Source organism: Otolemur garnettii, unplaced genomic scaffold, assembly GCF_000181295.1.
Source record: "Otolemur garnettii isolate 467f Iridium unplaced genomic scaffold, OtoGar3 scaffold00038, whole genome shotgun sequence".
Classification (NCBI taxonomy): Eukaryota; Metazoa; Chordata; class Mammalia; order Primates; family Galagidae; genus Otolemur; species Otolemur garnettii.
This window is the reverse complement of record NW_003852433.1, coordinates 713,351-732,861: the sequence shown is the minus strand read 5'-3', so window position 1 is coordinate 732,861 and position 19,511 is coordinate 713,351. Positions and strand designations below refer to the sequence as shown.

Sequence of the window (19,511 nt, the reverse complement as noted above, 5' to 3'; positions counted from 1 at the left end):
ACCCAGCCCACGTCAGTGTACCCCAGTCACAGGGAAACGATGATGGGGGGCATGTAGACCCAGCCCACGTCAGTGTACCCTGGTCAGAGGGAAACAATGATGGTAACAAGACAATACATCTCTAATTATAAGAGATTAAAAACTCTCCCATCAAATTTAATTTTAGAATACCAAAATGATTGTGTGTTATATCAAATACGTGTTTTGAACCTAAGCCAACAGCTGCCAAAATATTTATAAACTTTCCTTTTTCCCCACATAGAACACACTTAATAACCTCAGGCCGCACTCGCTCTTCCCAGGCTACCACCCAGGCTCTCTCCCTAGGATTGACCCTCCATAGATGGACACTGAATGGTGACTAGCTCGAGATTAAAGCTGTGGTCACATCAATTCTTTTCCTTAACCAATATATTAAATGTAGGCTGAAGGTCCATGACGGCAACTTCACAGATGTGCAACATGGACGTATCTTCATACACAGATGCTCAAGGTCACCTGAAATGGAGTAGCAACCAGCACCCAAAATACGGTGACTGAATCTTGAAAAGCAAACACCTTCTCAAGCTTGACTACTTTCTCCCGTCCAGATGAGTGCCTTGTGGTGCTCTTCTAGGGCAGTGATTTTCAAATGGCGTGCCATGGCCGCGAAAATTTTTAAAGATTAATTATTTTGAAAAGAATTTCAAAGCAAAGTAAGTATATTCTTTTTTTTAACTTTTTTAATCAACAAAATTTAAGTGTGCCATGGAAATTTAACTATAGGTTCAAGTGACCCATGAGATTAAAAAAAAAGAGAGACTGAAAAACACTGTTCTGGAGTGTCAAAACAAAATGAGGGGTGCAGAAAAGTGCTTAGGCAGAGCAGTGGGACACAACGGTCAGTGCAAGGAGTATTAACTTATTAAATCACAGAAAAAGACCACGGGTGACCACTAGCTCCACCTCACTACTCCACTGTGGGAGGTGGGGGACTGGCTGTACAGCGGTGCTCCTCAAACTCCTCTGCACTCTTGGTATTTTGGGCTGGGTAATTCTTTTTTTTTTGGCCGGAGCTGGGTTTGAACCCGCCACCTCCGGCATATAGGGCCCTACTCCTCTGAGCCACAGGTGCCGCCCGGGCTGGGTAATTCTTTATCAGAACACCAGGGGGCTGCCCTGTGCACTGCAAGACATTGGGCACCATCCTTGATCTCTTCTTACTAAATGCCAGTAGCAGCCCCTCCCCAAGCTATGATGACCAAGATTATCTCCAAGCAGCTCCCAGTGCCCACTGGGTTAAGGACAGGCACCCCAGAAGAGCACCAGGATGCAGAGGGGACAGGCTGCTCCCCGAGCCTGCACCTGGAGGCTCCACCCAGCCACTGCCCACTCAACCTCTGCCCCATCCGTGTCAGTTTCTTATGCCCCTTGTGCCAGAGCCAGAGCCTTCTACACAGGATGCTGAGAGACGTCATCATTGAGCTTTTCCCACACACAGCTCTGCAAGGAAGCAGATCAGGTCCTATTCCCTTCATGCAGCTGAGGGAGTGAAGCCTCCTATGGGCAATCCCATCCCCTGCTGACCCCATCACAGGGCTTTGCTTCTCAAGAGCCTTCCATAAACATAGGTTTAATCAAAACCACTGAAATTTCACAATTATTGACTTTGGTGATGATACTACAAAATATTTTGAATTGTCTTGAATCTGAAATGGTACCATCTTTAACTCCTATCCTTCCACATCCAAGGACCTATAAAAAACCAGGAACTAACGATAACAAATCTCCAAAACCAGCCACCCCACAAAACCCTTGGAACAGATGGCCTCAAATTCAACAGCACTGTTATGTCACTTGCTGCCGTCCATCCTGGTCCCTGCCTCTGCCCAGGCTCTCAGGCCTCCCTGCTGCCGTCATCCCTCCAGTGCTCCATGCTGCCACCAGAGCCATCTTACTGAGCAAGCACCCAACCACACTGCTGCTCTGCTTAATGGTGTCTGGTCCTTGGGGCCTTGAGGATAAAAGCCCACCCCCAGAGTATGGCATCCAGGGTCCACCCAGTCCCAAGACAGTCTTCTCAGCCTTCTCTGTCAGCACCATGCCCCTCTTAAGAAACAGAGAAGATGTTTACTCCCTGCCCTAGTCTTTGCTCTGTTATCCCATCTATCTTTCAGAGTCTATTCCCAAATAGCATACCACCTCCATCAGCCCTGCTCCCAGATTCTCCCACGTGTGCTTCCCCAGAGCGTTGCTGCACAGCTCACGGTCTCTGTGTGTATCCGTCTACTCTCCTGGACTGCCCCTTCCTTAAAGACTAAATGTAGCTTCTCCCTGCCTCCCTTCCTCTGTCCCTCCCTCCTTCCATCCATCCTTCCCTCTCTCCTTTTTTCCTTCCCTCCCTCACAGCATCGAGCACCATTGCTTGTATATTACAAGTATTCAATAAATGCTTATCACTTAGGTCAAAAAATATTTCTTGCTCTTTTAGTGCTATGTCCTGTCTGTGAATGACTGTTGAACAAGTAATCAAAAGAATGGCATAAGATCATAAATCTTAGTGGGGAAGATACATCCAAGCCCATCAGTCATGCACTAGAAGTCCTTCTATTTTAGGCTCAGTAACTATCTGGCTACCAGATAATGACGAGGAGCTTGCTATTTGGGAGGCAGGGCTCTCCTTTACTGGTAGCCCAAATGTCTGAACGGACATTCTTGTGTCAGACTGCAACTGCTTGTCTCCTTTAAATGCCTGCCTCCTGGTGCCATACAGCATGAATACGACCCCCTTAGCAAGGTGCTGAAGCCAACCACTCTGGCTCCCGTAAGTTCTGTGCTCAGCTTTCCACGTAAGGCATACTTTGTAGTTCATCCACCATTCTCTTCTAACCCACCCCCCCCAATCCTGTCTCATCCTCATGACAATCCCCTGCCTGTCCTTCTGTCCTCCAAGGCTCTTATCAAGTTACACGGAACAGAATCTCCAACCAAGGCCTCACAAGGGAATGAGTATCTTCCAATTCAATTCTCTAACTGTGAATTATGGCCAACTGAATTTTTTTATTATCCACAAACCACACCGTTGGATCACACAAAGTTAATAATTCAACAAAATCCTCAAAATCTTTTTTAAAAATAAAAGTGTTATACCAAAACCTCCCCAGCCTTTATGCAAGGACTTCCTAACAATTAGAGTAACAAAGAAGTAAGCCGAGCCCTGAGTGCAAAGCCCTGCAGAGTCCCCTGCTAAACTCTACTGGGGAGTGTTACACTGAAAGGCTAGCTGCTGCATAGTTTCCTTTAATCATCTCCAAATTCTGTGAGTGGATTCTGCATCTCCAACCACATGTCCTGCAGAGATCTGAAACAAAGACTCTGGGGTATCTTCATGAACTGCCTATAAGTGACTCCACGGGAGAGAACAGTATCTCACAGGGGAAATGACTTTCTCTGGTTTGTCTGCCATAAACTCTCTAATTAGGTCAGCTAGTCTGACTGACGACATGAATTAAGGCCATCCAGGCTCCACAAATACAATAATTCAATTAAGAAATAGCAGAACCTGACTTTCTAAGCAATAATACAATTTTAGATCCCAAGTGCATATGGTGAGCAGGGAACAACTAGATTATCAGAGCCCCGAGGAAACAGAGCGGGTACTTAGACTCTAGTTTGGGGGGTGAGGAACCTAGCCTCTCTTCAGGATGTGCGAGATATAAGATGAGGGTGCAGGATGCTCAATTAGACTTTTGGATGGAAGCTGAAAAGGTAGCAAACGGTTGGGCCTGTGTTTGTAAGAAAATATTAAAAGGAAAATCTTGGCTAGGAAATCTTTTTTTTTTTTTTTTTTTTGAGACAGAGCCTCAAGCCCTGGGTAGAGTGCCATGGCATCACAGCTCACAGCAACCTCCAACTCCTGGGCTCAAGCGAGTCTCCTGCCTCAGCCTCCCAAGTAGCTGGGACCACAGGTGCTCGCCACAACACCCAGCTAATTTTTGGTTGCAGCCATTGTTGTTGTTTGGCTGGCCCAGGCTGGATTTGAACCCGCCACCTTAGGTTTATGTGGCTGGCGCCTTAGCCACTTGAGCCACAGGCACCGACTCTTGGCTAGGAAATCTTAATGTAAAGTGCTTTCTGTATCTTTCTGAGTAAAGAATTAAAACAAAGTTTTAAAACATGAAATGTTCATGAGGGAGCTCTTCAACAAATGGAACTTTACCCTGGAAGTGAGAACAATGTAACCTAAATATGGTGCCCTCATATTAATTAAAACATTAAAAAATATAAATTAAATATTAATTAAAACATAAAAAATTAAACCCTCTATTAAAATTAGCTAAAAGTCTTAAAATTAATGGAAACATTAACGTAACTGTCAAGTGCTCAACAGCAGGCCATGTTCAGAGAGGGCTCTCTTCTCAGACTCTCTTCCACTCTATTTCATCACCTTCGGTAGTTTAGAACAAGGTCTAGCATAATATTTGCTTTAAAAAAATTAATTTTAGCATGCTTATCAATAAATGAAAACTTTTAAAAGGGGTTTGCTTGGGGTCTTTATCTTTCTTTTTTTTTTTTTTGTAACATTCAAAATGCTTTAAGCTCACAAGAGAATCATGAGTAATTTCTAGGGTAGAAAAAAACTAATCTATCTTCTTCAGTTAATCCACATTTGAAAATAATACTTATTCCCAGAATATGGCTTAGCAATGAAAGTATTTTAAAGCAGTCTTATTTTAGATTTAAAAGTATTCTGATTCCTACCTGATATGGAATAACAGCATTAAGCCATAAGCATTTATCTGGCAGCTTTTAGGAAAGTAACTTTCTCCCGTACGAAGCAGAAATAATCTTCCAGATTAGCATGTGGCATAAAGATCATTGCATGATTTAAAATAACAGGGTCTGGTCATTTCTAAATAGTCTCAATTTTAATCCCAGTCCATGCCATGATGACAGCACTAAAGGAGGCAGTTCACTCACCCCCGCAGAAGTTTGAAAAGCATGCAGCCCAGGGAGAACCAGTCGGCACTGCTGTCGTAGGCTGTCCCCTTCTGCAGCACCTCAGGAGCCATGTACCCGTGGGTGCCACTGGGGAAAAGAGAGCATACACACAGTTATCGGAGCAGGCTGGCCTCACACAACACAGTGTGTCATCCATAGGGGACAGTTTTGCTGCCATGCAGACATGAACATCCAGAGGCAAAAAAAAAAAAAAATTCTTTTCTGCCTTCATTAGTATGTGAATGGACATAAGTAAGTAAATTACCATAGGAAATAAATATGAAAAATGCAAGTTTCAGGGTCTAGGAGACAACATCTGAATCTCTACTTCTCTACTTCAGCTGTAAAGAGAAAGTTCACCTGCCCCTTAAAGGGTTCCGCGTGGAGGGGGTAAGGACAATGGCAGGAGACTGCACTGCACTGCCCTGGGCCCTCAATGCCTGGGGACACCCACACCAGCACAGACTATCCCCGAAGGCCTGAGCTCAGAGTCGGTGACAGGCCCTGGAGTGGAGAAGCAGTGGTGTGCAAGCCCACAGTGCATGAAATGGAGCCATCATATGTCAGGTCTTAAAAGCTGCTAAAATTCAAAGGACTCAGCACTAAGCTTATGTCAAGATGATTTTCAGGAAGCTGAGACAATGAAGTGAGTAGAGAGGCATTTTATGTACAATCCTCACTGTCTGCTGCTCTCCAGCCCTCCTTGGAGAGCTGAGCAGGCCTGTCCCAGTGTGAGGAGTCAGAAGCAGCGCATGGCTCCCCCACGGGCCCTGCAAACACCATTTTCTGAGTGCCCCACAGCTCTTCATCCTTCATCAACTTCCTTCATCAATAAAATGGATAATAAGGTAATACCTCTACTTCTTGGGGCTGCCACGAGGACTGCACATATGTCACGGGCTAGCGCAAAAGAAGAACTTCACACTAGGGATTTTAATCTCTATTCTTAATCTGTAATCATTTTTAATTTACTTATGCTCAGAAACAGCATACATCTACTCAGAATAAACGATCCTGGATCACCAGCAGGATCAGTACTCTGTCTCACTCTAAAAGGTGTATTTTGAGAGTTTTATCAAACAGTGAAAAGGGGAGCTGGTCCATAGAGGCAGGTCTAGCACTCTGTCACCCGGAATTTAAAATCTGATGGTGCAAGGGCATTAAGCCAGGCAGCGCGAGCATGAGGATTCCTATGAGGGGCATCAGACCATTTTCCAGGAAGGTTTAAGTTCAGCATTGCTTACTAAGGCCCTTTGTGGTCACCTTTTAACCTGTAATTTTTAGGATCAAATCCCAATTCTGGAATGGAAAGATATTCACGTGTACAGGGACAGATAAAGTAAGTGAACACTAATCAGTGTCCATGCTTAATACCGGATGCAACTACTGGGCCTCAGGCTGCTGCGGTTTTCTGATTCTGCCTGCACAACAGTTACCAATGCTTCCTCAGACATTCTGCTATTATACTACTATTAATACTGAATGAACACTTTAACGTTTTACAACACTGACACAAGACACAGCTTTGTAGTAACTCAAATTATGACAATCTGCTCAACTCTTCAAGAAGTTTTCCTTTGATATGTCATGGCTACTCTACAGTTCAGTTCTAGTTTACAATAATTTGTGGTTCTAACATTAAATGGATTAAGGATAATCCAAATCAGAAGCCTCAACTCTAACAGTACTTTGTTATAGTCTACTTTCTAGAGAAAGTCCAAGAATCACATCCGTAGCTTTGCAAAGAACTGAGAAACCATGTTCAGGGTGAAGTTCTTTCCAAAAGTCTCTAATCTAATACTAAGCAGATCATTTCAAAGCCTCAGGGAGTTCATCTGTAAGACATAAAGAGCACAGGCTTTGGAATCAGACAGACCTGGATTATAATTCTAGCCCCACAGTGCACCAGCTAGGTGACGTGGTTCAAGTTATTTAATTTCTCTGAACCTTGATTTCCATGCCATAAAAAGTAAATAACAATACCTGTTAATGTATGGGATTTCTGTGAAGGGAACATATTCAAAGCAGTTAGCTATGCATCCCTGGGACAGCTGACATTCAGCCAATGACACTGTGGATGCTATCAGCACTGCCACCACCCAGACACTGGTCATTTAATGGACACAGTTCTCAGGGCTTCTAGTTCCAGGAGGTCAGTTCTTACTGTGGCATTAGCAGCACCAGGCACTCAGCAAATGTGACATTGTCTTGCTGAGTTAATTAGCTGGCTTAACCTTCATGGCTATCATACAAGGTAAACAGCATTGTCATCTTCTTTTCGTAGAAGAGAACAAAAGAGGCTCATGAAACTTGGAAGAGAAATTCAAATCCAGGTCTAGGACTCCAAAGTTCTTGTTCTTAACCACAAAATGCCTCCTTCCTTTAAAACTATAGCACATTAGAACCTCCATAGTTGTCTTGTCTCCCTGCACTGGCTATCTCCTTATGTTGACCTAAATTTCATAGACTGGACATACACCACATGTATGCATCAGTACAGTAGGCCCAGTTCCTTCTGTTGACCACTTCTGTCTGTTGACCAGTTTGTTACAGTCCCTTGGGTGGTCAGCATACAGATGTTCTACTGTATTTCACTGTGCATTTATCTTTTTTAGGTAGTGGCCTCCTTGACATCACTTGAACACAGAAACCAACCTTATAATTTCTACCCTCTTATAGATGGTATTCAAACACTTTCAGGGGTAGGCAAAGGAAGAGCCCACCATTCAAAGCTGACATGTGAATTACAGTAAAAAGTGAGCTAGGCCCTATTAGGAAACATATAAGTCCATATCTGGAAGTTAATTCCTTTGGAAGATTAACTCTTATGCACTCTTGGATTCATCCTTAGTTATGACTATACTAAATTGAAGAAATTAGCATATGAAATAGCTGGGGCATTAGAAATTCAAATGACTCTCTTAAAAATGTCTGAAGAACTCCCTGAGAGAAGCTTATACAACCACAGGTTCTGGCCTAATAATTGTAAAGTGCTAGCAAAATGCTAATGCTTTTATCACAGTAGCCCAGATCCTGCAGAAAAAGAGAAATATGTTTACAGAAATGGTGCTATTCTTTATTAACATTTGGTCAGAGCTTTAAAAGGCAATTTTGATTTAATGCAGTCCCTCGTAAAGTATCGTAATTCAGAACCACTTTACTTCTAGTTACACAAAGAGAAGGATCTGTAGTTTATTTTCTGCATGGCTGCATGAAATGAGACTCCTAGGAATTTCTTCAAGACCATTCAACACAGAGATGAATGTTAACTCAAGACGTACAATAAAATGTAATTTTAAAAGACTCAGTGCTAAGAAGGAGACATTTAAAAAAACAAAATAAAGCAAAAGTTGCCTGCATTTCCACAATCTGCATGTATATTCACATTTTCCATCCAGATCATCTGATACCAAAGAGACAGAAATGAAAACCTGTGTGTATTCCGTTCTGCTCCTGCAGGGTACTACTGGGAGAGCTTACAGTTCTTTGTCTTTTTAACAATCCCAGGTTCAAGAGAAGTCTTTGGGCCAGGATCCCCATGCACTGATAAGGTATGGACACCCTAGAATTAGTTCAGGGTTCACCAAACTGTCAAGTGCTGGCTGAGGACTGTGACCTCAGGAGTGATGTCTGGTGGTAACTCAGAGGACTGGTGTAACACCCACAGCTAACAACATGACCTAGGCTAAAAGCCTGAACTGCAAATAGATGATTGGCTTAATTAAAAATAAAACAAAACAGTGAGGGGCCAGGAGTATAGGTGGAAAGAGTCCAGATTTGAAAGGGAAAGGGAAAAGGGAAGGGAAAGGAAAGGAAAAGAGAGAGAGAGAGGGAGAAGGAGAGAGAGAAAGGGAAGGAAGGGAGGGGAGGAAGAGACCAGAAGGGAAGGGAGGAAAAGAAGAGAGGACAGGGAAGGAAGGAAGGGAATGAAGGAAAGAAGGAAAAAAGAAAAGGCTTTTTGAAAAAGAAGGGAAAGTAGATGGGGAGAGAAACACTTGGCCCCGAGGACGGTCCTTGGAGAGATCTATGCAGCTGCCTCTGCACCTTCCTAGCCACAGGGTCTTCCAGTTATCCTATGACAACTTGCAGGCTAATTTATTACTACTGTTATTTATAGATGAAAAGACTGAAGTTCAAACAGATTAACTGACTGATTTAGGGTCACACTGGCAGCATGAATTTGGGTTTCTGGCTGAGGCCTGACTTTTCAACAGACAACCCTGGCCCCTGTGGGTCAACTTGTGCTCCCTGCAGACACCAACTCGTATCCCCTCCTGCACAACCTGCAATACTGGGTCTTCCCCTGACCTGGTATTATATGGAAAGTCACTGCGAGCGTGAGAAAAAAGAGGGAACAAATGGCCAACCAGCATCTGTCTGCATAAATGAGCGGCATTAGAGAAACAACAGTGACAGAACCAATGCACTACTTACACGCTCGCATGGGGCTTCTTTTTGGAAAAATCGCATGCCAGACCAAGATCTGATATTCTCACATGTCCGTGTTCATCCAGGAGGATATTTGCTGGCTAAACAGAAAAGAATATATGGTCTTTGAAAACTCCCCAAATGCCACAGGGACTCTGAGAACTAAAAGTACAGATACTTAAAACAGTAATGGTTTATCATAGCTTTGTTCCTAAACATGAATTATAGATTTAGACAATCGCACCGCAGTAGGGTGCCATCATTCTCATGACACTGAGAATAATAATTTTCATGCGAACTTCAACAGGAAAAGTGGCAATGACAAAGGTGAGGGACTCTGCTCATTAGAAATGAAACCCAGGCGGGAACGTGGGAGGGGCAAGAGCACAGTTCACCAGAGTGAAGAGCATTTCCTTTCCCTGTACCAAGACCCGCAGCACAGCCAGCGAGTGTGCCTCTTGCCCCGGGAAGGGTCTACCCAGTTTGGCTTATGTGAACCGCATGGACTTCTGAGAATGAAGCTGTGAAGCACAGAACAGAAAGGAATCTTTCAAGAATGTATAAATACTGACCTAATAAATCAAAATATTCCACAAGGCCACACTAATCCCAATAAATGTCATTTTCTGTTTATTAGTGCATCATCAGGGTAGAGCCCTACCCAATGACCAAATATGATTTTGACCACAACTCTGATGAAATGTATCCATTAAGATTAGATTTAGTCATCATAATCATGGAAAACAAAGCTCCTCTCTCTAATATACATTGAATTATAGTCAATAATATTTTTCTGCTGGAGATCAACTATTGTTTTGCTTGAAATAAAGATAATGGCAAGCTATATAAAATTGAAGCATGAATAATCATGAGTGACTAGAATTAAGTTTGAATAGAAATTAAATAATACCACTGCCTACTAAATAGCTTAGAAAATAAAAATAAAGCATAAAGATGATTAGAAACCGGTTATAGATTTAAATTAGAATGTATGATAATAGCACTTTGCAGGCTTTCAGCAAGTATTTTATTCTTCTGCAATAATCCCATGAAGAAATAAAATGTCATATGCCAACCAATGTCTAATTTCTAATCCAATAAACATATACATTTTCTCATGAGCATAAAAAGTGCTCATAGAAAAACTAAGGGACTAATTCTTTAATCTTGCAGAAAACTTTAAAATTTATGAAGTATTTTGTGACAAAATAATATAATCAAAAATACAATGTAATTTTTATAACATTTTGAAGGTAACCTTAAAAAGGCAATCATGACATGTTAGCTCCTTAAAGAAATGAACATAATCTGCATATTTCAGTTGGCCACTGTGGATCCCAATTTGAAATAAAAGTTTGAAAACACATTCTCTGGGAGTCCTCTCATCCTTTGGGGAAATTCTCACTTTTACCATTTTCTTCGCATTATCATTTGTACATTTATACAGTCGTTTCTATAACCATTTCTATAATTTGTCAAGGAATTTGTCAAGGTCCTTTTTATCTCCATCCCTGTCTCAGGCTATAGGCCATCACAGCCAGGTGAGTGACACCAGGGATGTACTAAGCAAGTCCCAACTCTCTCCTCATGTAGGATTCAGCACCAAGGTATGGAATAGAAAAACTCAGAATACTATTATTTCATTACTTTTGCAGACAATGAGCTTTTACAGAGGACAAGAAGAACAACCCAAATATAGCAGGCAGAAGTTATAGAGCTCAGAAATCTATAAATTCATTAATTATTTTTAAGGCAATCTCAAAACAACATAAACCTCTAAGCCTGCTGGTTGACCCGCAAGCAATGCACTCCTCACCAATTTGCTTTGCATGCAACCATTCTATGCCTTGGCTCACCTGCATAGAAGCACTATACAACATATGCTCTTTATGTGTTTATCTCTGTATGTGGAGACACGACGGACGAGGTTAGTCATTATTCAATCCACTAACATAGATGACTGAGTGAATGTGCTGTACTGGGCACCGCAGCGGGTACCGAGGGTTTGAGAAGAATGAGGATGGGCCTGTACCCCTCCCTGCAGAGTGTGGTTTAGAGGAGACCAACCCCCCCACACACACAGACACACATGATGGCTTCACTGGGGCTGACCTGAGGGCAATGGGGATGATGATGGGAGTCTGTAACACAGGACGGCACTCCTAGACGGCTGCTCACACAACACCTACCACACAGAGCGAGTGTGGACTGTCCTCACCTTCAAGTCCCTGTAAACCACGAACCGACTGTGCATGTGCTCTAGCCCCAGAATGATCTCCGTGGCATAGAACCGCATCTCCTTCTCAGTGAACACCCCGTGCTGGGAAAGGTGATAGTGCAAGTCCCCTCCTGGCAGGAGAGATTTGTAATTAATTCAAAGCACGTTCATTGAAAGGAAATAAAAATTGTTGTCCTCCTAAATAGGACACAGTAAAAAAATAATAAACTCTGCTTTTGCTTTGTCTAAATACCTATCTTTGATTCTTGCAGTTTGGCAAAACACTTTAAATGGTACAGAGAGAATATAGTCATGGATAAGACTTACCCTTAACAATGAGAGAGAGCACAGCAAAGCCAAGCCACCGTGCTCAGGCTGGCAGCCCAGCTCCTGGTCTCGCCATCACACAGTGGGACTGGCTAACCTCCCCTGATGACCTAAATCTCATCTAGTAACTGGATCAACCTATGTCATGACCCGATAGTTCAGCACCTGGCTCTGAGGACAAACCAAAAAACCAAAACTGCTGATGTAAACTCGTATTTGATAAAGCAAATTCTGTAAAATTTTAACTGATAAAATCCAGGTGATGGGTATTTGGGTGACCTCAGTAAAATTCTTTCAGCATTGCTATATGTTTGAAATTTTTCAAAATAAAATGTTGGGAAAAAAGAAACAATCACATGGCCCCAAGTTATAGAGACAGAGAATGCTACCAACAGGGAAATGTTTTTATAAACAAAAAGTAAAAAGTCTCTATAGGTTTACAAAATTAATCTATGTCCACCTTTACTGCCATGTTTTTAGTAAATGCTGCCTCTCTACCCACACAGACTCCTCTATGACTCCCATCAGAGAAAGGTACAGAGGATTTCCAGCATCGCAAAAGGCTCCCCAGCCTTTCCGCGAGGACCTCAGTCCCCAATCCTAGCCAGGCAACGGGGACTCTTTTGCCCTCCTTCCACATTGTTCTGTCTTTCCCGTAAGTCACATCAATAGGACACATCCTGCTGTGTGTAGCTTCTTTTGCTTGTGATCATGTCTGTGAAATTCTTTCACATTTTGGGGTAGATGTGGTTTTAAATCAAACACTCAAAACATAATAAAACTTCAAGTGAACTTGAAACAAACTAGGTATTTGAATTGTTGAATTGTATGCCTTTTTATTTCAGCTCTTGTGACTAAAAATACTTTAGATATATACCATATCACTTTCTAGTATTACAAAGCTACTTTTCTAGCTGACTATTTTTCAGCATTCTCAAGGTCATCATTCATAGTTTAAAAGATCAGTCTACAGTACTGCAGATTCAGAAGGAACAGAAGAGCAAGCTAAAATCTGTACTTGGCCCAAAGTCAAGCCTTCCAATTCGATTTTTAAATACATTTCTATCCTTGGCCTATATTCTTATGAGTTATTTCATTCCTAAAAGTTGAAGGCCAGGAAATAAGCTAATTAAAGATCTAGGCCAGCTGCATTCCAGAAAATCAAGTTTCACTGTAAGTATTTTATGAGAATCTTTTCTAGAAAATCTAACTTCCTGGGGAGAGACTGGGAGGCCCAGAGAGAAACTGCAGTCAACATTTCAAAATGAATTTGAGCTGAAAATTGAAGGGCAAAAGGTTTCCTCAAATTTCCGGGGAACTCCAATTGTCTGAAAGGCTCAAATTGCCAGACTGCCTGGATTAAGACTTGCTGAGGTTTAAGGTCACGGCAAAGCCTGTCAGGGTGTGCAGACTTCCCAAGTTGTGCTCACCGTTCATCAGGTCCAGGATGAAGCAGAGTTTGTCTGGTGTATGGAAGGCATAGGTCATGCAAACAATGAAAGGACAATCCTAGAGTGAAAACACAAAAGTTCAGAAGGAAAGCAAAAGCTGTCCCGGAAAGTATAGCTAGGATTTGTAATTAATTAATTATGTTTAAATAGACATATTGTAATTGTACATACTTATGGAGTATGATTTGGTGTTTCAATACATATTTATGTTGTATCATCCAATCAGGGTTGTGTATCCATCACCTTGTGCACTTACCATTGCTTTGTGCTAACCTTCAAAAGTTTCTCTCTTAGCTCTTTTATAACATACCATACATGCTACGGATTTTTATCCATGCCAATGCCCCATGCATGGAGCAAAGACACCTGCATGGTAAGCTTAAAAATCACAGTAAAATGAATCTGGTTACCATAGCAAAATGGATAGAGACACAACATTAATTGCAGCAGATGAACTTGAAGGTCATCCTTCATTCAGATACAATCATGAATCTACTCAAAGGACATATTTTTAAAAGACTAGGTTCTACAGGACAATAATGCTGGCTTGTGAGTCTTTTTGTTGGTCAACATTACAGCTCTTGCTAGTCAAATATCCATTTCAATCTCTGCTTCTGAAGTTGAAAGAACCATACCATGGGGGAGGAAAGTTATTAGTGATATTGTTTTGAAACACTGAGAATATAAATGGGATTAAATTAGCTTTTGAAAGTGGAAAACTATACCATGGTCGAGGATTGAATAACTTAGTTGTAAAGATTTCGATTTCCCCCTAATTAATCTACAGATTACATACATTCATAATTCAAATGAAAATTGACAAGCTTATTCAAAACTTTATGGAAATGTAAACAGCCAAGAAAAGTCCAGATATTCTTGAAGATAAACAAAGTTGGAACTTACAGTGCCCATTATCAAGACTTTAATTAGAAAGCAACAATTATTGAGACAGCATGGTATTATCCCAGTGAAACAGAACAGAGAATCCTGAAATAGACCCACATATAAATGGTCACTGGGTTTGTGACAAAGGTGACACAAACAGAGCATGGGAAAAGCATGGCCCCTTTCAATCAATGGTGTTGGAGCAACTGGTATCTATGTAATAAAATATAAAACTTGATCCCAATCTCCTACCATACACTAAAGTCCCCTCCAGGCAATGTAGATCTAAATCTCAAAGAAATAAAGGAGACAACAAAAGAGAGTACATTCATGACCTGAGGGGAATCAAACATTTCTCAGGCCACAAAAAACAGGAACAATACAAATATTTATAAATTGAAATAAAATAAAATTGTAAACTTCTGTTCATTGTGACAGTTATCAGCTTGGGAAAAAATTTTATGAAAAAGACCTCTTTGGCAATTGCAGCAACACCAAAACTAAATGGGGTATGATCAAGTTAAAAAGTTTCTGTACAGCTGAGGGTAAGACAACTAAAGCATACAGATGGCCTTCAAAATGGGAGAAGATACTTGCACACTACGAATCTGATAAAGGGCTGATAACTAGCATCTATCTACAGGGAACTCAAATTAATCAATAAGAAAAGACCAAATAATCCCATTTATAAGTGGGCAAGAGACATGAACAGAATCTTCTGTGAAGAAGAAATACAAGTGGCCAACACACACATGAAAAAATACTCATCGTCCCTAATTATCAGAGAAATGCAAATTAAAACCACCCTGAGATATCACCTATCCCCAGTGAGAATAGCCCGCATCACCAAGTCCCAAGGCAGCAAATGCTGGCGTGGATGTAGAGAAAAGGGAACACTTTTACACTGTTGGTGGGACTGCAAACTAATTCAGCCTCTTTGGAAAGAAGCATGAAGAACCCTGAGAGAACTCAAAACAGACTCTTCATTTGATCCTGCAATCCCATTATTAGGCATCTACCCAGAAGAACAAAAATCATTTTACCATAAGGACATATGCACTAGAATGTTTATCGTAGTTCAATTTCCTATCGCCAAGATGTGGAATCAGTGCAAGTGCCCATCATCTCAGGAATGGGTTAATAAACTGTGGTATGTGTAGAACATGGAATGCTAATTAGCCAAAAAAAGAATGGAGACTTTATATCTTTTGTATTAATCTAGATGGAGTTGGCAAACATTCTACTTAGTGAAGTATCACGAGAATGGAAAAGCAAGAATCCAATGTACACAATAATAATATGAAGCAAGTAGACAAACAAATACACTCCACACAGGAGAAAAACACAATTAAACTGAAGTTGGGGGCAGGAGGAAGGCGGGACCGGGCAGAGGGGAGGAGAGAGGGGATTGGTGTGCTCGCACTTAACCAGCACAATGTACAGTACATAGCATACCGCCTGGGTGAGGGCGCAACTATAACTTGGACATTACCTAACAAACACAAACAATGTAACCTAATTGTCTATGCCCTCATACTAAATAGAAATGTTTTTTAAAAAGAGAAAGAGAACAAAAGGATAAGGCACAGAATGGGAGAAGACAACTGCAATCCATAAACACACAAAGAACTCATGTAGAATATACAAAGAACTCTTAACTAATAAAGAAAAAGGCAACCAACACAATACAAAAATGGTCAAAAACATTCTAATATACATTTCAGATGAGAATATACCAAATGGCTCACAAGCCTACAAACAGATACTCAACCTCAGGTGTCTCTAAGCAAATTAAAACTACAACATGCTATCATCAAAACCCATGAGAATGGCTAAAATTAAAAAGACTGACAATACGAAATGCTGGAAAGAAAAGGAATGAATGGAACAAATTCTACTTCAGCAACCAGTTTGGTGGTGTCTACCAAGGCTAAGATGCCTTCCAGCAACTGGTACTGATGTGCACCAGACCTGCACATCACAGGAGTGCAGACTGAATACTGCACAAGAGTGTTCAAAATAGCCCAAACCAGGAATCACTGAAATGTCTACCGATCGCAGAGGGATAAAGTGTGGCATATTTACACAACAGAGTACTACTGAGCAGGGGTTGGCAATCCTTTTCTGCAAAAGGGTAAGCAGTAAATATTTTAGGTTTTGCAGGCCACGTACAGTCTCTGTCATCTCTCCTTCTTTGCTTATTTTCTTTACAAATACCTTAAAAATTATATAAAAAAAAATCTTAGTTCCATGGGCTATCCAAAATAAGGCTACAGGCTAGCTCTTGTCCCTGACCGCACCTGCCTTGCTGACCCCTGCTATGTGTCTAGGAGGACTTGCTATTGCTGTGTATGGCAGCACAGATGAATTTCACAAGTGATGTGGAGTGAGGGAGGGCAGGCACAGAAGAGCACATTTATATACAAAATTCAAACAAAAGGAGCAAAGCTAAACGATGGTATTAGAAATCTGGATAGTGGTTAGCTTGGATGTGGGACTCGTGATGAGAGGGATATGGGAGACCTCTTTATACTGTAACTTTCTGTCTCTTAATCTGAGTGCTGAAGACATACAAGTGTTCTCTTGTGAAATGCCATCAGGGCTAGGCTAGATCTATTAGATCTAGTTGAATCTATTAAGACCTACTATATCCATTCAGATTCTTTATATATAATGTATACCCGTCACTAAACTCATTCAAAGTTTTTAAAAATGGCTCAAACTAGCTACATCCAGTTTCTTATTGAAGAAAATTATTAAATTTTAAAGAAAATGTCCAGATTTCAACAGAATAATCTATAAACAAAATTCACATTGTTAAACCTTCTATATTGAGCATATATTTTTGAGTTGACACATTCCTAATGATTCATGAATTTGAACTCAACTTCCACAAATCTCTCAAAGAAAAATTACTCCACAAAGAATTACAAAATTAATTTTGTGATGGTTTAGTTTTCCTTAGAGTTCTGCTCAGATGGTGTTAGTATTTACTGGTTTTAGGATTTATTTTGCCACAAAACAGGTAAAATATTAATGCTATCTTCTTGTTGTTTTAACTGTAGCCTTTCCGGTGGGCACTGTCCTACCTGAGCTCACATCTGCTTCACCAGACCGTTCCATCAGCCTTCTCAGGAGGGTACATATCACATTCCTTCTCTAATGGGATTCCCCACATATTCTTGCTCCTGATCTGATGATCAATTTATCTGCAGAGCACAGAAGTGGGTGAACCCAGAACCTGGTAATGCCAAGGTCTTTCCAGATTTAGCCAGCAACCACACCTGCTTCCCAAGTGGTGCAAGTGAACCCTTTCCATGGGGATTTCTGAACATAATGGTAATATGATCTGGCTAATGAAAGCTCTGAGAAAACCACAGAATGTTAAAGTTTCCTTAAAATATTAAATTATTAGGATGGGATATGAATTTTAGTTATAACTTTAGGCTATCCAAGTAGGAAGAGTTCTTTAAAACAAACAAATAACAACAACAACAAAAACCACCTGGTCTAAGTTTTGTATTTTAAAGACAAGGAACCCACAGCCTCCAAAAAGGGAAATGACTTGCTTGAGATAGTTTCAAGCCCCAAGTCTGCTGACACTCTCCAGAGTTCTTGCTATGCTGCTTACAAAGGCTGGGTTCTCCAGCAGTTAACAAAGATTCCTCCTTGACCGAACTCCAGCCAGGCTTCTTGGAGCTCTCTTTCCAACTAGGCCTCAACCTTGACCTATAGACTTGAACAAATACTAACATAGTTTCCAACAGCTTAGGACTGCATTCCCACGATGGCCTTCACCCCTTCCAGGTGCCTCACAAAGTTAAGGCTGCCAGAAGTCTTTACCATTTGTTCCAGCCAACACTCAAAAGATAGGGGCCCTGCCTTCCAGACTCTGGGGTGGGGGGGTCAGGAGCCTACCCTGAGAAGCAGCAGCTAGCAAACACAGAGGGGTCTCACATGGACAGAGCGCCCTGCACACATTTCATTGTTTTCCACTTCCCTGACTTGCTGAAGCCTCATGCCATGCACCCCTCACCCCCAAATTCCCTTCTTCCTTTAAAACACCTACTCACCTCTGCACAGTCAGAATGGAGCCCACTATTTCCCTGTCAGCAGTCAGCAAATAAAACCTGTCCTCACTGCTTTAACTATTATCTGGCTGTATTTACCTTTGGCACAATGTAAAATAAATGGGCAGGTAAAGGAATCTGATTTGGTTACTTCTACAGAGATCGCTGACTGCAATCTCACATCACTCAAGGTGCTGGGCAGATCCTACAATGATTTCCACATGGGGTCTAGGACACAAAGAGCAGACCACCAGCCAATATGAAAGACTGGTGGCAATTCAGCGAATGGTGTGATATGCTTCCAAAGACAAGAACGGTAAGAGGCTCTTCCTTGTGTCAAGTAAGAGCTCGTGGATTTTCAGAGGCAGAACCTTCAGTAAAAGCTGCTGAACAAAGCACTGTCTTCTTTGATTTCCAGCAAGAGTGAGCAAAACAGCTTGCATTTTGCAGGAGTTCTATAAAAGACTGATGAAATAAGACCATAATGTAGTTTCTGAAGAAAATACTCTACTGTAGTCAGAGAGTGATGGTGGTATCTTCCTAGTTAAAATGCTTTGTTTCCCGCTGCTCCATACTGACCTAGGAAGCTCTTCCTGGTCTGTCCTGTCCTGTGTATGTCTCTGCAGCTTATCCTTGCACTACTTCCCCCACTGCCATGGGTCCTACTACCCTCAGCTGAGCCCTCAAACCTCCCCTGCCCAGGGCCCAGACACAGGCTGGCTGTTCCCAGGTCCCCTGGCTGCAGAGGAGCACTCGCTGACACATCTCTGCCTCTAAGTGCCTTCTTAGCATCGTCTACCTGCCCTTCATAGCTCTTGCCACATGCTCCAGTTGTCTGTGCATTTCTGAAGTTATGTCAATAAAGTCACCTGCACCTGTTCTACGCAGCTCTGTAAGAGCAAAGCCCCAGTCAACTGCTGCCCCCCACCAAGCTTAGCTGGCAGTGAAGTGTGATTCATGGAATGAGGAGCGTTTCTGATGAACCCGATGCCTTGAATAAACCTGTGGTCATTCTTCTCAGCTGTGGAAACACTCATGCTGGTTCTCAGACATGCATGTTTCCCTTTTCACCATCTGAGAATCATAAGAGAAAAGTGGGAATAGTACTAAAAGTGGGAGTAGTATTAAAAGTGGGAATAGTACTAAAAGTGG

General features: G+C 41.6%; 1 protein-coding gene across 4 annotated transcripts in view; it reads right to left on the bottom strand.

The window, feature by feature from the left end:
- Positions 1-19,511, bottom strand: part of GRK3 (G protein-coupled receptor kinase 3) — a 143,048-nt gene that overhangs the window by 23,981 nt on the left and 99,556 nt on the right. For 3 of the 4 annotated variants that reach the window (XM_003789835.3, XM_023513317.1, XM_023513319.1), the window contains 4 exons: positions 13,384-13,462; positions 11,627-11,757; positions 9,415-9,509; positions 4,960-5,067 (listed from right to left, as the gene is read on the bottom strand). In XM_003789835.3, the coding sequence (XP_003789883.1) occupies positions 4,960-5,067; positions 9,415-9,509; positions 11,627-11,757; positions 13,384-13,462 (413 nt within the window). The remainder of the gene's footprint in view (positions 1-4,959; positions 5,068-9,414; positions 9,510-11,626; positions 11,758-13,383; positions 13,463-19,511) is intronic. The other variant, XM_023513318.1, reaches the window with a different exon arrangement.